Source organism: Lathyrus oleraceus, chromosome 7 (assembly GCF_024323335.1).
Source record: "Lathyrus oleraceus cultivar Zhongwan6 chromosome 7, CAAS_Psat_ZW6_1.0, whole genome shotgun sequence".
NCBI lineage: Eukaryota > Viridiplantae > Streptophyta > Magnoliopsida > Fabales > Fabaceae > Lathyrus > Lathyrus oleraceus.
In genome coordinates this window covers 313,514,419-313,540,251 of record NC_066585.1, presented here as the reverse complement: position 1 = coordinate 313,540,251, position 25,833 = coordinate 313,514,419, and the positions used below count along the sequence as shown (strand labels likewise).

The window sequence follows — 25,833 nt, the reverse complement described above, 5'->3', positions numbered from 1 at the left end:
AAATGTCAAAGTCCTTCTTCAACTTTGGACTACAATAACAGTCTTGGAGTTTTCAATGGAATCTCCTATCCAATAGACATAGTTCTAAAAGATAAATTTACAGACAACATAGAACCTGTTTTACCGAAATTCATCTATTCAGAACCAACAAAAGAAGGATTCTTGTTTAAAAACAAAGCTTATGATGAATCAGTAAACAACCATTGACCATTTTTAAACATGACAACAAGTCCGAGAAAGCCTCTACTTCCGAGGATATTAAAAACAGTACAGTTGGGAACATTCTTTTTCCTTGTGTGAACAACATAAGCAAAGAACGTAACCGGCTTTCATATTACGGCAATCCTCATTTGGGAAATCTTACACTAGTCTCTGCAGATAAGAGTTCGAGTTCCATTTCCCTATCCAAACAATCTTCAAGCATTGACTACCCACCGTCGCTCAAACCAAGCCCAAAAAAACCGCTGCAGCAAATAAGCCGCTTTCTCATCCCACTTTCGCTGAGATGATAACTGAAGCAATCACAAACCTGAAAGAAAGAACCGGTTCAAGCCAATATGCTGAAACAAAATTCATCAAAGAGAAACATGAGGACTCACTTCCAACTTACCGTAAGCTTGTCAAGTTTACCTATCAGAAGGTATTGTTTCACTATGGAGAGATAACACTGCAAACGTCATCCGTTACTTCCCCGCTCAGGCTTTGAATTTTGCATTCGAGGACTACTTCAAGAGGCTTTTCGATTTCAATAAGGACAAAGATGGTTACTGGAAGTAGTTGGCTGGTGACTTGGCCTCAGGAGCACGAATCTAAACCGTAGCCACCAATATTCATCGATGAAGCATCAACCGCCTGCATTACCGTCCAAGTCAAACAATCTGCACATAAAGAGAGAAAAAGCAAAAGACGACTTCACTTTCAAGAATCTGCAACTTTCAAGAAGAGGATAACATAATTCGATCTCCAATTTCTCAACCGACGGAACCGGAAGCTCCACACCAGCATAACCTGCACGAAGGAGGAAACTCAGAGGGTCATCAAAAGACTCAATGTTTAATCCAAAAGTTTCAAATTCAGTTCCAGAATGTTTTGATACTAACCTTGTACTGTTCATTAGCCGGCGCCGAATGCCTTTCTTATTTGGAGATTTAACACAAACCATTGACTGCTATAACTAATCAATTTTGACTGAAGAGTGGATGAGCCTTGTGAACCAAAAGCATGTATAGAATCCAATAGTACCGGTTACCACAAAAAACGCATAAGAAGCTATAAGCATGTATCCAAAGTAAAATATTGCAGACACCAACTTTGTGGTTTCAAGCTTGGTGCAGAAGTAGAATGTTGCATAAAGAAGGAGGTATAGTGCAGATGAGCCAGAAGTAAGGGTATGTTTCCGGGTTCTCAGAGATAAATGCTTGTTCCCCCACAGCAACAACAACAACCACAGAATCAACAGATTCTTTACCAGCAGCAGCAACAGGTTATGAAGCATATGTTATCTCAGATGCAGCAACAACAACAGCAGAACCTTCTGCAACCAAACCAGTTGAATACCTCTCAACAATCAGTTATGCAAACGTCATCTGCTATGCAGCCTTCGACGATGCAATCGATTCTATCTAGCCTTCAACAAAATCAGCAGTATAACAGCACATGCCATGGTTCACGCTTGTTGGTCGGTCCTTACGCTTTGGCTGTAGAAAAATAAATTGAAGAGTGGTTCAAAGCTTATGACTTTTAAGTGTTTAAAGCAAATAAGTCAATCAAAACTAAATCACAATGAAAACTTGGGTGTTTCTGAATTGGTCAAAAGGATTCTAACCATAAGCCTATCAGAAACGGATTGACTTGCTGGTGCAAACCTTGTGGCCAAGCTTATAGACGGAAATTTCAGACACGGCTAGTGAGCTTCAAGGAGAAGCTCTTGTGCACAAGACCTATGCTGCTCGTCTTATGGCTGGAGAGGCATCGGCTCCTGCTACTGCAACTTCTGTTCTACAATTTATGGTTGATCCGGCTAAGATTTCCCCTTTTTGCTGCTGTTTGTAGGCGTCCAGGATTTCTTGAAAGCTGCATTGACTTGTATTTTTCTTGTGCAAGGGCTGCACATGCTGTAAACCAAAGCCAATGCCACGTGAAAAGAACCGTGTTTGAGCTCCTCATGTTTTCTTTTTTTACTGCAGTAACAAAAAACACATAATAATTAGTCAAAGCTGTAAAATTTCAGAAAATTCCCAAATTGGCATTAGGACAAAACAGAGGGAGAAAGCATGAGTTCAGATTACCGTTTCGAATTGTAGCATCAAACAGGACAACCCGATTCTGAGCACAAAAAGTGTTTCCAGGAAGTTTCCCTATTGAATCTTTGGATACCAAATTGAAACCCAAAAGCTGCAGAGATAAATAGGAGAAGAAAATCAGTGAGGAGGGGGGCGATTGAGAGGCGGAGTAAAAAAATACCTAGGATTTGAAACCGCGAAAATTAGGGAAACGGCTAAAAAGCTTCAAAAACAAAAAACCTAAATCGCAAAGTAAAGGCAAAACCTGGTTTGAAGAGTTGAAGGAGGTTTAAGCTTTCATCGTCGCCGTCGTCACCGTCGAAGGTGAGCTCCTTTTTATTTCAGCCATGATTTCTTGCATGTTCCAGAGTGTTTGAGTAAGATGAGAGTTGAGGGATAGTGATTGAGAGCGAGAGGGAAAAAATCGTGAGCGATTGAGAGCGCTAGAGAGAGATTCGATTGAGAGCGAGAGAGATTTCGTAGTGAGAGGACGAGATTGAGGATTTTCGGTTACTGTTACGGTGCCTCTCTCATTTTCCCATTTTTATTTATTTTCTTTTATAAAACAACACAAACATTTAAGTCACATAATAAACCATTTTAATTTTTTTTTTCTTTAGTCTTCCTTTGCAATTTTGTTAATTAGTTTTTGTGTTCCCAATCCATCAATCACTTGGAAACCCAACAGCCAGGCGGCTAGGTTTTTTTTAGGGATTCTTCCTTCATTTAATTAGTAGTCCAACAGATTTTTTGTTTTGGTTTTTATTATTTTAATTTTAATTTCAATCTTCTGGTTTAATATCTAAAGTTGTTATTAAGATTATAACTAATCATAAATGGTCTAGTGGATAGAGGGTAGTTTCATAATCTTTAGTGGAGTGGGTTTGATACCTATATGTAGCATTTTATTTCTTTTAGCATTCATTTTTTATGTTTATGTTTTATTATAATTTCTCTTATGCTCATAGTTTCATTATTGTTTAATAACACAAATTTGATTTTCTTATAATTTCATCATTCATTCAAAGCCGCTTTAAACTATTAAAATCACACTTTTCTCGATTCAACATCGAGCCCATTTCCATACCCTTGTAAGTCGATTGCTTTTAAGCATCGCCATCAACCTCACATAGCTTACTCTTGGGCTTTCTTACAATGAGCCGGTTCTCTTGCACTTACACTCATACTTTGCATTATTTGTTGTTTGGGCCCGATTTAATTATTGCATGATTTTTGAATCCCCATTTGACAAAATGTACCCCGCTCCCCCGATGTGTAATAATTTTGTACTGTTTAGTTCTTTATTTGTTTGACTGTTTAGTTAGATACTAATACAAGAATAAAATGAACCACTTCCAAAAATCCAAAAATATGACTCGATCCAACGTCGAGTATTTTCTCAATAAACAAGTCAATTCACTTCTCCCTCCAATTCTATTCCACTTATTTTTCAAACTTTCATCAAACGCTTGATTTAATGTCAAGCCATTTTTCCTGATAAAAACTCAAAAAAATATTAATTCATAGTCAAGACTTTTTCAATAAAGATGGAAGTGGAACGTGGTGTATACCACGCACTCCTGAGACTAGGATTCGAGATGTATATCTCGCCAATCCTAGCTCTCGCCATCATTTAAATTTATCCACTTTGCTCTCTCAAACACTCATTCAAATTTCTCTTAAACGTCCATCAACACTTGATCTAGGGTCAAGTCATTTTCGCCAACAAAAACCAAAATACCTAATTCTTACTTAACACTTTTCCAATAAAGGTGGAAATGGAACATGGTGTATACCATGCACTCCTGAGGTTAAGATTCGAGACGTATGCCTCGCCAATCTTAACTCTCGTCATCATCTAAAATTGTCAATGTGGTCTCGTCAAACCCTTTCTCAATCAAATCTAAGATACCTAAATCTTATTTAACACTTTTTCAAGAAAGGTGGAAATGGAACATGGTGTATACCATGCACTCCTAAGATTAAGATTCGAGACGTATGCCTCGCCTATCTTAGCTCTCGCCATCGTCTAAAATTGTCAATGCGGTTTCTTCAAACCCTTTCTCAATCAAATTCCAAAATACTTAATTCCTATCTTAACCTCTTTCAATAAAGATGGAAATGGAACATGGTGTAAACCATGCACTCCTGAGGCTAGGATTCGAGATGTATATCTCGCTCATCCAAGTTCTCGCCATCACTCAAAATACATCCAACCAATCAAACTCTTTCTCGCCGCCGTGCGATTAATCAAAAACCTTTTTCATAAACGAAAGATATATTGTCTTAAGTGATACAAAACAATGTTTCAGCCACGATTGTTGAGTAGAGATAAATGACGCTTTTCCGAATGTAGATTTATAAATCCGTTCGATGTGTGGTATGCGTCCACTCCTCATCTATTTTGGGTAAAACAATGTTTTCGTCGATTAATACAGTATAGCTTTCGCTAAAATCGACCAACAGACAAACATTTTTCTACCCAGAACTACGTAAGCCTTGATTTCTCTTTTGAGATACGTAGGAGCAGGATTTTTAAATCTTGTCAGGCCCATTAATAAAAAACTTAGGTTTAGTCCTTCGTCAAAAATCCAAAAACATTTTCCTCTCTTTTACTCTTTCTTTCCCACCTAATAATTCGAAAAGCCTAACATTTCAACTAACACTAACGCACACAACTGACCTAATGGTTCCCGTTGAGTACAACGGGCGTGAGGGGTGCTAATACCTTCCCCTTGCGTAATCGACTCCCGAACCCTGATATTGATTGCGACGACCATATCTTATCCTTTCTTTTGTCTTGGGTTTTATCGATATTTCCCCTTTCCTTTTTAGGAATAAATAAAGTTCGGTGGCGACTCTGTTCAGTCCATCGTTGCGAGCGTGCGATCGCACTTCGCTTTGTAGTCGTATCCCCATTTTTTTCGAGGTGCGAAAGTTGCCTTCGAACTTTATTTATCCCGAAGGAAAGGGAAAACATCGATAAAATTCGGGGAAAGAGAAATGGGTAAGGAAGTTGATTATGAAAAGGTAAGGTATTAACACCCCTAACATCCGTTGTACTCAATGGGAACCCTTTTGATTGTTCTTGCTCGAATAAGTGTTACTATCTAAAGATTACTCGCAAAAGGATGAGGGAAAAAGAAAAGAAATAAATAAAGTGCTTGGTGAGGATTAATGCCCTCATGCCTACATATCCTTATAGTGCAATAAGAAATTTAGAGTTTCGTAGTTCATAGAACTAATGATGGGAAATGAAAATAAGTTTGATAACAAATATGGTTTGAACAAAAGAATAATGTTGTTTGACTCCAAAAAGGGATGAAATCTGAACCTAAGAGTCAAACTGGCATTAACCTATATGTGGGTAGCCTGAAGCATTCGCCACTATATGGTACGGCCGAAAACAAAGAGAATTAAATGTTTGATTTCATAGCACAAACAACTCTTGGTTCACAAGCAGACACAAGATGAAGCTCAAAGAGATAGTGTATTTGGCTCAAAGAGAGATTATATCACATGAAGTGAGTGAATGTAGATGAATGTAGAAGATATTGAATGCATATGGAGATAAATGGAATGATAGAGGAAGAATGAATAAATATGCTCGCGGAGGATTCAAACCCTCATGCCTACATATTCTCATCGTACAATGAGAAAGTCAGAGCTCCGTAGTTCGTGGAACCACGAAAACAAAGAAAAGATTGATTGATTGGATTGTCCAGAGGAAAAGCAATTTGGGACAGTTTGAATCTTAATTCTCCGTCTCTGTTAAAGATCGAGACAAAAGACATAGATCGTTTGAGAATTCAAGTTTGAATTTAAAAAAGGTAAAAATCATTTTTGACCTATCATATTGTGATGCCTACTTATAAAAATATGAAGAATTAATTAAATATAAAAAAATAATAGATTTTAAACAATGAAACGAAGAAGAAATCAAAAAGACTACGCTCAAAGCATAATTTTAAGAATTTTATGTTTTTTTATTTTATTTTAAGTCAATGAGAAATAATTTGTTTTTTCTTTCAAGTAAACAATGTATCTAATATGTATATTTAAATAAATATATTAATTATTCAATAATATATAAATGTTAAATATATTTTATATTAAAGATCAAAAGAATATACCTTTACAAAGAACTAGTATAAAATTAACCCATTATAAAAAAGGCACCTCTAATTTATTTATTTTCATGTTAGAAGCAATGTTATACGTATGACACCATAGTTGTCTATCGTCTACCAATACAAATTTTAACAGAAAATATTGACACGTACCTGATTTCATAGGGTTGACAAAAATGAAAGAAAGATTTTGCCAATGGTGTAATTGAAAAAATCAATTTAAGAATGAATGAGTAAGGTACTCTTTAGGTAGTAGATAGGTAGTAGGGCGAAGAACAAATTAAAGTAAAAAAAAACACTTGTAAGGTCGAAAGAATTAAATGAAAATAAATAAATAAATAACAAGAAGAAAAGAAAAAGAAAAACAATGGTCAAAGCACAATTTTAAAAATTGTTTTTTATTTTAAGTCAATAATGATTTTTTTTAAACAATAGTCTATATAGTTAAGAAATTAAAGTTATGTAAGCAATATGAGAATCTCAACATGAAGAACAATGAGAAGACATCTGACTACATCTCCAGAGTGATTCTGATAAAAAATGAGATGAATTCGAGTGGAGAAACTCCCTCTAAAGAAAGTTCATTGAGAAGGTACTTAGGTCTCTTACTCCTCAGTTTGATTACATTGTGGTAGCAATTGAACATTCTAAGGATCTTAGCACCATGAGTATTGAAGAGCCGCAAACAGTCTAGAGACATAGCAATTGCATATGACTGAGAGAAACTCTGAAATGTAGGTAGAGCAACAGGCTTTAAAAGAAACTTTTGGTAAGAAATATCAGAACCAGTCTTGGTCATAAGCCAGGAAGAGATCTGATGGTGTTCAGAAGTCATAAACCTCAGCTTCTGAAAGGCAGAAGACTGCTCAGAAGGGGAAGCAAAAGTATGACAAGAGGAAAATTTAGTGTTATTGTTGTAAGAAGTTTGACCACTTCGCTTCTTATTGTTGGTCAAACAAGGAAAGGAAGTCAGAAGAAGCAAATGTAGCCAGAGGAGATTCTGATGATGAATCTATGATATTGGTGGCTTATGAATTTGGTGATGATTATTTGGCAGACTGGGGGTATATGGACATTAGATGGTTGATTTTAACTCTAGAAAGAGGACAAAGATAAGATGTTCTGATGATAAATACCTCAATGCTAAAGATACAGGAAATGTCATAGTAGTTATGAATAATGGTAAAACAACATTGATTCAAAACGTGTGGTATGTTCCTGGCATGAAAAACAATCTGATGAGTGTAGGTCAATTAATTGAGAAAGGTTTTTCAGTTATCATGAAGGACAATCTTTTGAAGTTGTATGACTTTAATCAGAAGCGAATATGAAGTCAGAATAGGGGATGAATAAAGTATTCAAAGTGGATGTTAAAACTACATAGTCTGAATGCCTTGGTGCAACAAGTGTTGTGAAGAAAAGTAAGTTATAGCACAAAGTATTTGGTCATCTGAATTTAGAAGCTTAGGGAATCTGAATTCAAAGAAATTGGTACATATAATTCCTGAAATTAAGAAGCCATATAAGTCATGCAATGTGTGCACGAGAGGAAATCAACCAAGACTGTCATTTGCATCTGAAATGCCTTAAAGAGCAAAGCATGCTCTAGGTCTGGTGCATTCTGATGTGTGAAGACCATTTCTCGTACCTTCACCCGGAGGTAATAAATATTTTGTGTCATTTGTTGATGAGCTCACAAGGATGACGTGGGTATCCCTTATAAAGTTCAAACACAAGGTGTTGACTGAATTTAAGAAATTCAGAATCAAGGTTGAGAATCAAAGTGGTCAGAAGCTGAAAATTCTCAGAATTGATGGTGGAGGTTAGTATAACTCTATAGAGTTTAGAAAGTTCTGTGAGGAAAATGGAATTGAGCATGAGGTGACTGCTTCATACAATCCTCAACACAATTGTCTCACTGAAAGAAGAAATTGAACTTTGGTTGATATGGAAATGAGCATGCTAAAGGAGGTGAAACTCCCTCACACCTTGTAGGGAGAAATTATTTCCACTGCAACATATGTGCTTAATAGGTGTCCAACCAAGAAGTTGAAGGAAATTGTTCCTTTAGAGAAGTGGACCGGAGATAAGCAAAGTTTGAGCCATCTGAAGGTGTTTGGTTCTGTTTGTTATAAACATATTCCATATGTTAAGAGAAGGAAGTTGGATGTCAGAAGCAGAGTTATGTTGCTTGTAGGGTACCACAATGTAACACCCCTTTTTCTACCCCAAAATACTTAACATATAATCAGAGTAAACAAGCACGCATATAACAAAAGGGCGTCACATCGACGTTTTCAAAAACTACAAGCTTTCAAAAACCAAACATCATTCATCATCAATATACAATACACCTGGTTATTTAAAATAACACATTTCATTATCATGAATATTCAAGAATATGCGTTCGCAGCGGAAAATAACGAATATCCATGCATTTCATCAAATGATCCATGTCCCATACCATGATCACCTCTCAATAATCTCTTCAACTAAACATGTTCACAGTTAATAACATAAAACGTATCCAAATCAGATATGAGTTCAATACTACCAATCTACCCAGTGTTACATGACCAGAGCATCGACTCACTACTTAGTCTCTAAACGAAGTACCGCAGCTCTCCAACTAATCTCGAGTGAGCTACCGTCCACGTACTTCAACGATACTACTCCTGAGTATCTGCGCGATACCCATGTAAAGGTAACATTCAAACAGAAAGGGTGAGAATTCAAATCATTATGAAGAAGTATTAATCAAGCACAATGATTAAATCAACAATTAAAGGAATTCATCACACTTCATATAACCATGTAAATAATATTAACCAACATTTATTTCACATGTTTCAAGCACACATAAAAACTTAAGGAGTATAATATTCAAATCCAATATTATATTCTCAAATATACACATAACTACAATTATCACATAATCACATATGTTGTCAAGTTATGTATCCAAACATAATCAAATTCAGTTACCATATCTCATACACACATCACAATCACATCAATGCAAACATTCAATTATCACATAACTCTAATGTGACTCAATGCAAGACATGTGACTCTATGCATGTGGTACCAATGTGAACCCAACTTTTCACCTCTTTTCGATTCAATATCTAGAATCCCAGCCACTACGTCTATTTCCAATTAAGGATCAACGTCTATTTACCACGCCTGTTTCCAATTAAGGAACAACGTCTGCTACGCCTATTTCCAATTAAGGATCAACGTCTATATGGACCCAACGTTCCACCGCTTTCCGATTCAATATCTAGAATCCAAGCCACTACGTCTATTTCCAATTAAGGATCAACGTCTGCTACGCCTATTTCCAATTAAGGATCAACGTCTGCTACGCCTATTTCCAATTAAGGATCAACGTCTATTTACCATGCCTATTTCCAATTAAGGATCAATGTTTGCTACGCCTATTTCCAATTAAGGATCAACGTCTATATGGACCCAACTTTCCACCGCTTTCCGATTCAATATCTAGAATCCAAGCCACTACGTCTATTTCCAATTAAGGATCAACGTCTGCTACGCCTATTTCCAATTAAGGATCAACGTCTATCTACCACGCCTATTTCCAATTAAGGATCAACGTGTGCTACCATGTGAACCCACAGTTTCACCGCTTCCACTATGAAGCCGACCATGCATGTCATGAATGAATGTATAAATACCAATACATATGCAATTAAGATCATCTCTACCATCTTAACATTCCACATATCACCATAATTCAACTCTATGAGTTATCCACCAATGGTACATATACACATTCAATAACAATATATCATTCACAATCCACCAATGGTACATATACACATTCATAACAATATATCATTCACAATCCACCAATGGTACATAAACACATTCATAACAATATATCATTCACAATCCACCAATGGTACATATACACATTCATAACAATATATCATTCACAATCCACCAATGGTACATATACACATTCATAAAAATATATCATTCACAATCCACCAATGGTACATATACACATTCATAATAATATATCATTCACAATCCACCAATGGTACATATACACATTCATCATAATATATATCATTCATAATATTACATATACACATTCATCATAATATATATATCATTCATAATAATACATATACACCTTCATAATAATATATATTATTCACAAATATAAACTACTTATCAAACACGCACCCTAGATTTCATTGCAAATGAATACAACTTTTAAAATCTCAATTTTTCAATTTTCAACAGTGGTAACCGGTTAACGCTCGGTGAGTAACCCGTTACTCAGTTTAATAGAATTCAGATTTTTAAGCAAGTAACCGATTAACGCTCGGTGAGTAACCGGTTACTGTAAAACAACATGCAGAATTTTCTGCGTTTTTCATCATTGGAGGACTTCCGGACCTCCGATTTCGATTCCATAAAAAGCTACACGTTCAGAAAATTATAACTCATACAATACCATAATTATATAAAGTAAATTTTCAGTTTTAACACAATTAAATCATCACAATCAAGAGTACTCATCAAACCTAACAATTCCAAAACCATGCAAAATTAGGGATTTTAACCTAAACATACATCTACCCATTGACCCAATCATACTAACCCATAACAATAAGGATTCCCCCTTACCTCTTTAATTTTCTGGAAACCCTATCTCTTCTCTTTACTTTTCCTCTCCTCTTTCTCTATTGCCTTCAATGATCAAATGAATCCTAATTCTCACTCTCCTCACCTCTTACTATTTATATTAGTATTCTATTTGGGCTTAAGTCATTATACTTATAATTTAATTAATAGGCCCAATAAGACCTAATATTTAAATATCTCTATTTAATTCAAATAAATTAAACTAACACCATATATCCACCAAGTTAATTAATTCAATTATTCATGATATCTCCTATCAACTAAATAACTAATTAACACACCAAATTAATTAATATAATCGATTATTATACTACCGAACAACCAATTAATTAATTAACACTCCACATAAATAAAATAAAATATAGTAATAATAGTATAATAAATAAATACTAAAATTGGGTTGTTACAACAACACATGTGTTTATAAGCTCTATTGTCTTGTCACTAACAAGGTTGAATTCAATAGAGATGTCATTATGAAGGAATCATAAGCGTGGGATTGAAGTAAATCTCAATCCAACTCTGGTGAGTTAACTTCTGAAGATACTTCAGAATCTGAAGATTCTGAAGATGAGTCAGAATCAAAAGATGATTCTGAAGGTGTCTCTAAAAGTAGGTCTGATCTGAAGATGAATCTAACTCTGAAGGTGAATCTGATTCTTATTAAGATTTTGATGGTGATTCAGACTCTAGTGGAGATCCATACTCTGAAGGTGGTCATGCCTATGAAGGTGGTACTTCTGGGGTTTCAGCATCTGATATTGTTCTAGTGTCCAAAGAAGATTCTGAACAAGTTCAGAGGCTACAAAGAATCAGAAACACTCAAAGAAGGCTTGCAGAGTTTGACATGCTGCAAGATACTGAAGTAGACTCTGAAGGAAAAATTCATTAAGTGGGCCATGTTAGTAGACTGAGCTTCCAAAGGACAAGAAAGCCAGCAGCGCCAGATGGGTTTTCAAGGTGAAACTGAAGCTAGATGGATCAATTGGCAAACACAAAGCAAGGTTAGTGGAAATAGGTTTTCTACAGAAACCTGGGTTAGACTAATTTGAGATGTTTGCTCTTGTAGCAAGACATGAGACAATCAGACTGGTGATTGTGATAGCTGCTAAAAGGAATTGGCCTCTGATGCATTTAGATGTGAAATCTGCATTTCTTAATGGTCCATTACAAGAAGGGGTACACCTGTAATAACCTCCTGGATTTGTGAAAAGGAATCAGGAAGGGATGGTGTACAAGTTACATAAAATGTTGTATGGTCTGAAACAAGCTCCTAGAGCTTGGAATATGAAAATTGATTCATTTTTCAAGCTTCAAGAATTCATAAAGTGTCAGATGGAGTATGATGTCTATGTCCAGGATACTTCTAAAGGCAATATGATTCTAGTATGTCTGTATGTTTATGACATAATTCTAACAGGAAGTTGTAAACATGAGATAGCTAAGTTCAAGAAGGTGTTGATAAATGGGTTTGAGATAACTGATCAAGGAAATATGACATATTTTCTAGGAATGAAGATTTTGTACTCTAAGAAGGGTATCGTTTTGCATTAGCTGAAGTATGAACTTGAGCTTCTAAAGATATTTGAGTTGCTAAATTGTAAGGATCCGGTCTCACCTTCAGAAACAAATGACAAATTGGATTTTGATCTTGAGGGTGATGATGTAGATGCTACAACTTTCATTCGGTTGGTTGACTCTCTGAGGTATTTGTGTAATACCAGACCTTATATTTACTACGCAGTAGGAATGGTTGGTAGGTTCATGAGTAAACCGAAGTGGTCTCATTACCAAGCTGTTGTCAGGATTCTGAGGTATATTAAGGGGACTCTGAAGTATGGAGTGTTGCTCTCTTCTGGAGAAAAGACTATTTCAAAGATGATGTGTTACTCAGACTCTGATTGGTATGAAGCTAGAGTTGACTGAAGAATTACTTTTGGATATTTGTTTATGTATCTAGGAGGTCTTATTTCATGGTGTTCGAAGAAGTAACCAGTTGTTGCTTTGTCAACCTATGAAGTTGAATATATTGTAGGTGTTGTAGTTGCATGTTAAGCTGTTTGACTTCTGAGTTTACTGCAGGATCTAAAGATCAAGGTAAACAAGCCTCTAAAGCTGATGATTGATAACAAGTATGCAATCAATCTTATCCAGAACCCAGTGCTGCATGGGAGAAGCAAGCATATTGAGGCTAAGTATCATTTTCTAAGAAGTCAAGTTCATAATCGAGTGCTAGAAGTTATGCGTTGTAGGACCCAGAAGCAGTTGTCAGATGTTCTGACGAAAGCGATCAAGATTGATCAATTTCTCCATTTAAGGGTTGAAATTGGTGTTTTTAGTTTTTATTAGCTGGATATGAATTACAGATGATGCTAGAAATAATTCATATTCAGTAGTAGTAATAGTATTAATTTTGTTAAGTTTAACATATATAGTGTAGGTTACCATTTTGCATACGTGACATTATTGTTGTGTATATATAAACCAGTGTAGTTGTCAATACCAAGTAGTACTGATTGTGTGCATTGTACACTGAGTGTGTGCAACCATTTATTGTGAGCGTTTTTGTAAGAGTAGTGGAAGTTTGTTATTCTCTTTTCTTTCTCTCTTCTTCCATCTTCTTCATCTTGTGCATCAACATATGGTAATGTGTAGGTTGTAAGGCAAAGAACGAATTAAACTCAACGAACAATTATACGTAGGCATGACAACATAACTCGTATCCGTGGAGACCCGTCTGAACCCGCCACAAATTTGACGGTAAAACCCTGCTTTGACTGAGTTTTAGTTCGGGTTTGAGATTCTTCCGATTTCAAAAAATGAAGACGAGTCAGTTAGTGGGAACATTAGTACCCACTTTGAATCCATCCCATTTATTTCATTATGTATTTATTATTTATTTTTTATAATTTAGAATATTAAATATGTGATCAATATTTTAATATTTTGATTTGTATTTTTTATTTAAAAGGATAGTAGTAGACGAAGATAATCGAACTCATTTAGAACAGTTTGAGTCTTAATTCTTCATCTCTATTGAAGATCGAGACGAGGAACATAAATAAATTATTTGAGAATTCAAATTTTAGTTTAAAAAACCATTTTTGATCCACCATATTATCATGCCTATTTATAAAGTCTAAAGAATTAAATAAATACAGCAGAATAATAGATTTTAAACAATGAGATGAAGAAGAAAACAAAAAGACTATGGTCAAAGCATAATTTTAAGAATTTAATGTTTATTTTTATTTTAAGTCAATGAGAAATAATTTTTTTCTCAAGAAACAATGTTTTTTTATTTTTATTTTAAGTCAATGAGAAATAATTTTTTTTCTCAAGAAACAATGTATATGTATAGTTAAATAGATATATTAATTATTCAATAACAGTTAAATATTTAACTTTTTATATTATAACGTTAAAAGAACTATTTGGATATTAAAAAAAAGTATAAAATTAACCCATTATAAAAGAGACACCTCTAATTTTTTTTCTAGCAATGTTATACGAATGACAGCATACGAGCATTTAACATATTGACACGTACCTGATTTTATAGGGTTGACAAAAATGAAAGAAACTTTTTGACAATGGTGTAGTAATTGAAAAATGAAAAAATCAATTTAAGAATGAATGAGTAAGGTACTCTTTAGGTAGTAGATAGGTAGTAGGGCGAAGAACAAATTAAAGTCAAAAAAACACTTGTAAGGTCGAAAAAACTAAATGAAAATAAAAAATAAAAAATAAAAAGAAAAACAATGGTCAAAGCACAATTTTAAAAATTGTTTTTTATTTTAAGTCAATAATGATTTTTTTTAAACAATAGTCTATATAGTCAATTAAATATATTAATTATTCAATAAAATTTAGATCAAATATTTTTTATATTAAAGATCAAAAGGGAATATACCGTTACAAAGAAGTATCTGAATATTAACATGTTACAAATGTAAAATCAATAAAAAAAATCAGATTATACATTTGACCAATAATAAAATAAAAAAGAAAAAAGAAATAGTAAAATACTAATTTATTCTTAAAATAATGACAATTAAGAGAATTAATGATAAATTAATAACTGCTCAAAGCCTCAAACACAGGATTATATTGACTCAAACTAAATTAATAGGAGTAACAATGGCTTTAATACCCAATACTACAGTTCCTGATACTACACCAACCTCCATTCTCCACCGTTGATCTTCCCCAATACTAATTCATCTTCCATTCTCCATCGTTGATCTTCCCTAATACTACATCAACCTCCATTCTTCACCGTTGATCTTCCCTAATACTAATTCATCTTCCATTCTCCATCGTTGATCTTCCCAAATACTATATCAATTTCGATTCGATTCTCCACCGTTGATCTTCCCTAATACTAATTCAGTTTCCAATCTCCATCGTTGATCTTCCCTAATACTATATCAACTTCCATTCGCCACCGTTGATCTTCCCTAATACTAATTCATCTTTCATTCTCCACCGTTGATCTTCTCTGCTACTAATTCAACTTCCATCATCCACCGTTGATCTTCCATCATCTTGATCCACATTCCCACCGCACACCTTAATAACGCACCTGCAAATAGGACAAGTCACGTGTGCAGAAAGCCACGCGTCAATACACTTAGGATGAAACACGTGCTTACAGTACGGAATCATCTTCACTTCATCACTGTCTTCAAACTCCTCCAAACAAATCGCACAGTCCGGTTGTTTCGTATCCTCCTCGTACGAACACACCGGCAGAGCCTTCACGGCGGCGGCATCCAACCCCCGTCGCGGAGGGAGACTACGCCGCCGCCGGGATGAGACTTCACGGATCGATAAGATGACGAAGGCAGCGAAGAAAAAGGTGGAGAAGAGGAGGAGGCAGGAGTAAGCTACTTTGGAAGAGAAAATCGGGTTTAACGGTAGTGGTAACTGTAAAGGACTTGTGATTGCTCTGGAAGATGGAATGGTGGGAAGGGACGGTGAGGATGCGGTTTTGGAGTTGCTGGGTTGGATTTGAGGGGGTGTTGAGATTGGAACATCCTCGTCCTGTAGGAGCAACCTGCGGTTGTAGAATTTCATGTTGTTGTTTTTTGTTGGAACAAGAATCTAGGAAGAGGTTTTTTTAAGAAGAATTTTTTTTTGGTGAAGTGTTGTGAGGTATGTGTGTTTGGGGCACCGTTTATGAATCGGTGAGTGAGTAGTGTGATATGGAGTTTGTATGTTGTTAGGTATATAATTGGAGAGAGAAGGGTTCTTTGTATTTGCAATGGAAATTTAATGGATAAGTCCAATTTACTTGTGTAATTCTTGAAAATGTTCTTTTGGTTTCTTTTAGGTCTTGAAATTTGCTAAAAAACAAAATGACAATTTCTAGAGTGGAAAAGTTTTTTCCGTGTGACTTACGGTGGTTTGATTTATTTATGATACTAGTAAATTGTTCAAATTTCAACCACCGACATTTTATCACTTTTAACCGCTACTACTAGTACAAGTTTGGAGTTACTATCTAATGACTCCATTTAATATTATTTTTACTCATTATAAATATGAATATGAATAGACATGGTAATGGGGCGGGTCGGAGACGATTTTTACCTCCCCAAATCCAAACTTGAATTTCCAAATAATTCTCGTTTCCCGCCCCAAATCCAAATGAGGATGGAGAATTAAAACCCAAACTCGTCCCAAACGGGTTCGGGTTGGATTCGGGTATCCCAACCCCGCCACCATCCATTTAATAAAATCAATTTTTTAAATAGAAATATTTATTTTTTAAAAAATCAAATTATATTATAAATAATAAAATAAAATAATCTAAAAAAATTATATAGATATATTTCGAATATTTTAAATAATTAATACAAATCAAAATATCAAAATATTGGTCACTTATTTAATATTCTAAACTATCAAAAATAAATAATAATGTAGATAATAAAGTAAATGGGACGGATTCGGGGTGAGTACTAGTATCCCTATTACCCGACCCGTCCCCATATTTTATAATCGGGGAAAATCCAAACCCAAACCTAAATCCAGTCAAAGCGGGTTTTTTCCGTCAACTTCGTGGCGGATTCGGGTGGGTACCCGCTGGTATAGGTTATGTTGCCATGCCTAGATATGAATTAATTTTTCTTTACTTTGTTATGGTTTATATTTTCTACTATATGTTTGACATTTATAATCATTTAATATTCTTTTTGGTCTTAAATATAAATAAACTTATATTTTATATTATTGAATAATTAATATATTTTGTTTTAAATATAACTAAGATAAATAGTTAGTCAATGAGAAAAAGATTAATTTTTATTTATATTTAAGAATGAATAGAATATTAAATATTTTTTCGTAGGTTGATTTTGGAATCATTTTGATCTCTTAACTTTAAAATGATTCATGTTGATCCCTTAACTATTTAAAGTATATACAGTTAATCATTTCGTCTAATTAACAAAAATTTTAAAGATCAATTTTTAAATTTTTCCGTCGTTAATTGGACGGAAATGACTAACGTAAAATATTTTGAAGAATTAAGGGATCAATATTAATTTTCTTAAGTTGAGAGGACAAAATGAACCTTGAGATTAACATACAAGATTAAAAAGAATATTAAACCATAATCATATTATATAGGGGGAGTGTTTACCGTGAAATTTAGCAAACAAAAACAAGTTCCAATTTACTTAAGAGATTAAACCTGAAAGATTCAAAGACATATTTTGTGTGAATCATGAACTTTAAATGATTTTGACATAAATATAAAAATGTGTAGTTTAAAAATAATAACTAAAATCGAAATGTAGTTTAAAAGTAATGAATGAAATTTAAATTGAAATCGAAATACATAAAAAATAAAGTAACTGAAAATGCAGAAATCATTTAAATATAAAAGATTTTAATTTGTAAAAAGTGGAATGCATACGTACATTCTGAAACTCTTTTCTCAAACACACTAATACTTTGAGTTACGTAGAATTGCGTACAATTGCGGACTTCTAAAACTCAAAGTTAATGTTACTTATATACTAATCCTAAGGTAACCGTCTACAACGATCGACTACACATAACATGCCACATCTTCAATTTCATGCATCCTTCGTCTTCGACAAGCTTCCACGTGTATTTCAGTAATCGTTTGATCTTATCCATTTATTCCTCATTCGATTGCATAGAGAATGTCTTGAAACTCTGAATTTTACTAAGTCACAAACTCCTTAGTCCTTGTCTGACTGTAATTTCGACCACAGTGACATTCCTTCTCGTTAAGTCACATTTGTCGAAATCCTTATGGCCATTATTCACTATTTTGACTTTACACAAAATCATTATTACATGGTTTTTATCACATTAATGCCAGTGTCGAAAATCTGAGATAACAAATCCCCCCTCCAAAAAAATGCCATGTTTCGATTTTATATCAGAATAAAGAAAGGTGCCATTTTTGGATGTACTGTCGATACTGCTCCAACTCATTCGCTAACGCCATCATCATCATTACCATTTTACCGCGCGTTGTCATTTTCAGAAAAATATTTCAAAGTCTCATAATTGCTCATTGTTTCTAGGAGATCATGCTTGTGCACGTCTCATTAACTATTACACTCACATAAATTTGTTCACTTCTTACCAACTCTCCTACTTCTCAAGACACGAAAATGATCCACATTACCACACATCTACCAAGTGTCTGATACTGAGATGGAAAGAAACTCTATAAATACCTCCATAACACTCTGTTTCCGTCTTCTTCATTTTTTTCTTTCAACTGTTTTGCATACAAAAAAACCTTTTTCTTCACAACAAGCTTTGCAAACTTCAATAATGGCAATAAACGCTTCATCCAACAAATCCGATACTGGGAAGAATCCAATGGCTTACATAATTTTGCCATCAGAAAATGATAAAGGAAGAGATTTCACTCCTGAACCTCCAGTGGCTAAAGAGAGAATCTCCATTTGGCAAAAATAGGTACTCATTCCCTTCACTCTTTTTGGTATACTGTTAGCATTCTTAGGACCATACCTAACTGCTAAAACTCAAACTGAAAAAGTAAAGAACTTTTTTCTGTGCTATCCCGTCACCATGCCCTTAGCGTTTGAAGAACCCTCTCTTGACTTGTCCTTTATGGAGACATCTGTGTGTGTCTTTCGATCTGCACCTCCTACCCAAAGAAAAGAATACCTTGCATGGCTCAATAAAGTCGAAAGCAAAAAATAGAAACAATGAAAAGATTTAGGCATCTTCGGCATGATACAAATTTCTCGAACTAGCCCTAAGTATAACTCGGCCACGTTACTTGCATCAATCTTCTTTTGGGAAGGTTTGACTAACACCTTTTAATTTCCTTGTGGAATGCTTACGCCAACCTTATTCAATGTAGCAATCGTCACATGACCGAACCCTCTTTGCAAAACTTCCACCCCGACCATAGAAACCGACCATGAATTTGTTATCGAACGCTTCAGCTTCAAGAACTTCATTATCGACCACCATGACAAGCAAACTGATTAAGCTTCAGACCAGGAACACATAAACTTTTTGACCCTTTGGCTTTCTTACTACATTTTCTATTCAGGATCATTATAGATAGCTAAATTGTCCCTCTCGCAAATCAACTTCATGAGGGTCGAAATTTCTCTAGCCAAACTGCTTATAGCCAACCTATATCAACACTTGGGAATTCTTATTACAAGTTAAAACATCTCCCTAAAACCAATAAATCATACCTTGTCTCTGGGCCTTTATGGCTCTTGCAACTCTGGTTGAATACTACCTTTGAACCTAAGTTGCATATAATTGAGTCGAAAGCTTTGCTTGAAGAAACTGATTGTAAAAGTATCCAAGGCAACATAGTTGCCTTAGTCACTCCTTATGACAATCCTTCCCAAATAACCTTTATGAAATCTATCAACCTCTTCCTCGAGTCGAAAACTTTTGTTTCGACCATGACCCCATTTGTCGATAGATGTTTTGTTCCATCTTGGTTTCGAAACAGGTTCCCTGATGTAACCCTAAAGCTATTGCAATGTTGAATTCAATATGGTCAACTTTTTTGACTCCGATTCTCCTCTCCACTAGAATTGAAACTAGAACTATTGGTTTTGGCTTCATGGGCTACCAACCCAATCTGGTGGCTAGACAACTTGGTTTTAGCCAAATGCTGTTAAGTTCGCTCTACTCTTAGAAGACCAACATTTCCTGGTCGGAAAGGAAATTCACTCTGACAAAATATAGAGATTTCACGGCTTTTGCTCGTCAACAAGCTCTCGAGTTACCCACCTCCACTTCTATCCATCTTTCTTTCTAATAGTGGAATTCTAAAACTGGTGGACAAGCTACTCTCAAGGCCACTTTTCTGAATATAATTTCTGCAAGAGGTTGTTGATTGTCTTCTCTAGCTTACAAGAGAACCCATAAAAGAAAATAGGTATATATTTAAGCATTTAAGTTATTTTCTTTAATACATTTGATTTCTCATATGTTCCTTTTGTAGATGAGACTGCAACAAAGGGTGACGCCAAATTTGAAGGCCCTTCCAATGCTTATGATGACAAGAAAAAAGAAGATCCTCAATAGAAAAAGGTAAAATTTTAATTTCTTTATACTTAGCTGATTTTCAAAATGGTTCTAATATTTCCTTCTTTTCAGAATCGACAATGCGATCCTGACTCCCTTGCAACTCCCAAAACCAAGAAGTAAAAGAAATCTAAAATATCTACCACAACGTAGGTACATATTTGATTTCTTCTAAATGGATTTAATGACATCGAAACTAAACTATCTTTTCAAACAGGCTACTATAAAACCCATAGAAATTGTGGCTGAAGTTGAAAGCTTAGAGGAGAGTGAAATGACTTTGATTTTCTCAAGGCCCAAACCGAAGACTCCCTCCAAATCAACCTTCAGCAGAAAAGGTGCTGCACCCAAAGCCATCCTTCTAAAAGTAACAACGACCTCAACTGTTTGTCCCTCCAATAAAGATAAAGGAGCAGAAAACTTGCCTACTGATGAACAAATGCAGGATAAGCCAAAAGGTCCCCTAGCCGAAGAAAATAATCCCAAGGTATTGCTTCGCATAATACACAATTTTATTCTTCGATGTTTAATTCAACTAACCATTTTTTATTTATAGGAACCATCGAAACCGGATGAAAACATGGTGGACGAACCAACATTTATCCCCCGTTTGATTCCTTCTGAAACCTTCTCTCATATTCATTGGTCAAACTTTATTTATTCCAGCCTCTCTTATATTCATTTAGAAAACAAAGCAACTAGTGAAGACATAGGTGTCTCTATCGAGCCAACCCATGAGACGGAGGCTAATTCTGAACAATTGTATCCTCAAGGAATCGAAGAGTTAGATGACACCATATCTTCTATTCATGATAATTTGTCTTCTGATCAACCAACAACAAAAATCTCTAAAACAATGGAATAAGAACAAACCATCCCAAATGTCGAAACTGTTCCAACAGAAAAAGAAAGTTAATATATCACTGTCACAGAGGAATAAGCCCAACTTGTTGTTCATATGACTCATCATCCAACACTTCTTTGATCCAGGAAGAAATTCTTGCCCTTAAGAGGAAGAACCCTACAGAGGCTCTAAAAAAGCTTCAAAAACTGCACAAACTTTCAACTGGCTCCAGATATTCTCAATCCTCTAATGCTTCACAGGCTGATACTAGTGACAACCCAATGAACCTCTTGATCCAGCAACTAAAGGAAAGCATATTTGAAGTTTAACTCCTCAATTCCATCAAAGGAGACACTCGACTTGGTACTGACATTCAAACGTTATTGGCTAAACTCAGCCAACATCATGTCTCTGATCCTATGGTCCAATTCTTATTATAATTTGAAGCTTATTTCGACCAAGTCTGTCAGGATATCGATCTTAAAAGAACCAATAACACTCGACTTCAACAAACAAAAGAGGTTATGGCTATTTCCTAGGATTTGAGTGATGCGTTTGAGAAAGAAGTCGATAAGTTGGAAACCAAACTCAAAGAGTACACATATAAGAAAGCTTCAATCGACGAACAAATTACACAATGTCGTGCCAAGATTCTTGAATTTACCAAAGAAATCGACAATTTAGAAAAGCAGAAAGCTGAAATTGCATGGGATAAGTCATTGCCTACCAGAGAAATAATTAATCAGGAGGCCACCAAAGATGTTGAACATGATGAAGTTTCTCTAAACCTGGGACTTGAAGTTGAATCTCTGGAAGAGACCCATGATAGATTAATGGCAAGGCTCAATGTTTTAAAGGTCAAGCTCGAAGAGTTCAAATCTAAATTCCCTATTTAACCTGTACTTTGAATTTTCTTGCTTTCAGTATTTTGATATCTTGTACTGTCTTTTCCATTTTGGCACTTTTCATGAGTACCATTTTTTCACTTTCGCATCTATATAAGTCATTCCATTGCTATTCGAATTTCCTGTAGCATAGGTTTATAACTTTTCAAGTATTTCCCATTTGATCTCAGGATTCGGTGATCAGATGTTAATTCTTCGATTTCATAAGCACTTTTCAAAAATACTTGAGTGATTTGAAATGGGCCTTCCCAATTAGGAGATCATTTACCTAAAGTCCTACCTATTTGATCCATAGGTAAAATAACCTTCCACACGTAGTCTCCGACTGAAAAGGTCTTCACCTTAACCTTCTTATTGTAGGCCTTAACTACTCTCGCCTTTTGCCTTATTAAAACATCCAAAGATGTTAACCTTTCTTCATCCAAATCAACCATTTTTTCTAGCATCATATTCCAATAATTATCATATGAAATTTCGATTTGACTTTGAATTCGCGTCATATGCAAATATATTTCGACAAGTATAACAACCTCATGTCCATAAGTCAATCGAAAGGGAGTTGTATTTGTCACTTCTTTAGAAGACGTTCAACATTCCCATAACACTTGATCCAAAGTTTTATGCTAATTCTTTAGCCTTTTCCCCACGTGTCTCTTAATCAAACCAATAATAACTTTATTGGATGCCTCGACCTGGCCATTGGCTTGGGTGTAATAAGACGTAGAGATCAACAACCTGATCCACATCTCTGAGGTGAGTTCCTTCATCTGGTAGGCAAAATATATTTACATGATCCCATTTAGTAAAATAATCAATACCCACCAAAATATATTTTTTTACTTTTAGATGATGTTGGTCGAATTTCACAAATTAGATAAAATTCCCAACCTCTAAATGGCCAAGGCTTCACAATTTCATGTATTCTTGAATAATTATTTCACTATGATAACATATCTCAAATATCTCTACTTGACCTTTCGACCAGCTGATCATGTCGGATTCTATGACTATTCGACTATTGGTCTTCACCAGTCAATATCATTCAAATTTTCGATGGTGATGACTTCAAAAATTTCAGGATCTGCTCACCCTAACTTTGTCATTGCTATATTTGAAAGAGAAAACCTTATCTATTTTACTCTTCCTCATACTTAAACTAAATCCTCTAACTTCTATTTTGACACTTTATACTGTGAAGCAATCTGCACTAACTCATTCACCTTTTGATTTTCAAGTCGAGGAACATGTTAAATATCCACAAAATTGAAACACTTGATTAGTTGGTTGGCTATAACAAAGTACATGATTAATTTCTCCTTAATACATCTATACTCTTTCGTTACTTGCTTGACAACCAACTCAGAGTCTCCTCTTATATCGACTCTTTTTGCTCGCAAATCTAACAAGATCTCAAGACTAGCTATTAAAGCTTCGTACTCGACCTCATTATTTGAGCAAGTGCCGGCAATTATATATTTGAACTTCTTTGGAATCTTATCAGGTGAAATTATTAAAATTCCAATGCCAGTTCCATTTTTATGGCTTGAACCATCAAAGTATAGCTTCTAAGGTGTTGGCTCCAAATAATTTTGAGGTGCCTCGACTATCGCATGATTGATGATAAATTCAGCGACCACTTGTCCTTCATTGCCTTTAAAAGTGCACATGTCAGGGAATATTTTGTCAAGGAAAGATCCTATTTTCCAATTTGACTATGCAAAATCGGTTTAGATAACATGTGTTTAATAACGTCGAAATGCAAACACACATACACATCAATTAGTTTTATATAATGTTTTAATTTCATACATGAGAAAGACAAATAAATGCACATCGTTTCTATAAGACTTTACCTAGTTTCTGCATTGTTCAAGACTTGACTAAGGTAATAAATGTCCCTTTCAACACCATTATCATCCTCATGTGCTAACATGCTTCCTATAGCCGAGTCTGAAGTAGAAATATACAACCTCGTGCATCTATTTCTAACAAGAGTGGACAAAATTAGAGGATTCATTAAGTACTCCTTTATTTTTTCGAACACCCTTTGATGTTATGGTTGCCATTTATAGACTCCCTTCTTCGATTGAAGTAACATAGAGAATGGTCGAATCTTGCCACTAAGGTTCAAAATAAACCTCCTTAAAAAATTAATTTTCCCCAATAAAGATTGGATCTATTTCTCAGTCGAAGGAGGTCGAGTTTTCAGGATGGCCTTAGTCTTGTTCTGATTAATCTCGATGTCGTTTTTATGGTTAACAAAGCCAAGGAAGTCTCCAGCATGGACTTATAAAGCACACTTAAGAGGATTCATTTTTAGTATGTACTTCCTCATTCTTTCAAATGATTGTCGAAGATGATTGAGATAGCCATTTCCCGATGTAGACTTAACAACTATATCATTGATATATATATCTATATATATATATATATATATATATATATATATATATATATATATATATATATATATATATATATACATCTCGATATAATCATGTAAAATTGAATTCATCACCCTCTAGTAAGTTTCCCCAATGTTCTTCAAACCAAAAGGCATCACCACCCATTTGTATGTGCCTAAGGCTCCTGGACATTGAAATGCAGTCTTTGACACATCTTCATCTGCAATAAAAATTTGGTTACTATAAGACATCAATTTTGAACCTAATATCCCTCATGCTATCTCATCATTTGCATTGGCTTTGGGATCACACCTTGGTATCCTCCTTAACCCTCATTCATTGGGTTTGTATTGAGAGAGATCACCAAGCATATTTGATTGTATCATACTTTATTTTTATTTGTTTACTAACCAAAATACCAAAAATATGTCTAGTGTAGCTTTGTTTCTTTTGTAGGAAGTGTGTGTGTCCATCTGTGCCCCACCAAGTTCACATCTAGAGGTTGAGACCCTTAGTGCAAGAGATCAATGAAAGAAAGGTTCACCATGTTTCTAAGCATTATATATGGATCCCCATGTTCATTATTTTTTTTTAATTTTATCAAGAATTCATCAAGAGTTTGAAGCTTGTTTGTCTTGGAAGCCCTAATTCATCTAGATATCTTGTGTAACTTCCTCAGTAAGTTTCTTCAACAATTGATCAAACATTTCAAGATATAATTCATTATACATCATATCAAGCATATATTGTCCTCCATGAGCCTCAAAGATCAAAATAACTTCAGGTTTTCAAGTTGGTTCAAAGAGGTTGACTAGAGAAAGTCAACTAGTCAAATCTAGGGTTCCCTAGACCATATATCCTACAATTTTTGTCATATGAAAATGATTCCAAGATAAACTTTACTAACGATGAAGTTCCAAACAACTTTAATGTTGGCATCAAGAGCTAATTTTGCTTGGGAAGTCATTTTTTATGGTGAAAGATTATAGGTCATTTTGTCTGTGCCCT

General features: G+C 34.8%; 1 protein-coding gene across 1 annotated transcript; it reads right to left on the bottom strand.

Annotated features, from left to right (window-relative positions):
• Nucleotides 1–15,110: 15,110 nt before the first annotated feature.
• On the bottom strand, nt 15,111–16,396 carry LOC127105204 (RING-H2 finger protein ATL39). The gene has a single exon (XM_051042368.1). It carries the CDS (start codon nt 16,169–16,171, stop codon nt 15,605–15,607), a length of 567 nt encoding a protein of 188 aa, XP_050898325.1. The 5' UTR covers nt 16,172–16,396; the 3' UTR covers nt 15,111–15,604.
• Between the last annotated feature and the right edge of the window lie 9,437 nt (nt 16,397–25,833).

Excerpts from the sequence above, each read along its gene's own strand:
- LOC127105204 (XM_051042368.1), bottom strand. The coding sequence starts at position 16,171 with ATGAAATTCTACAACCGCAGGTTGCTCCTACAGGACGAGGATGTTCCA.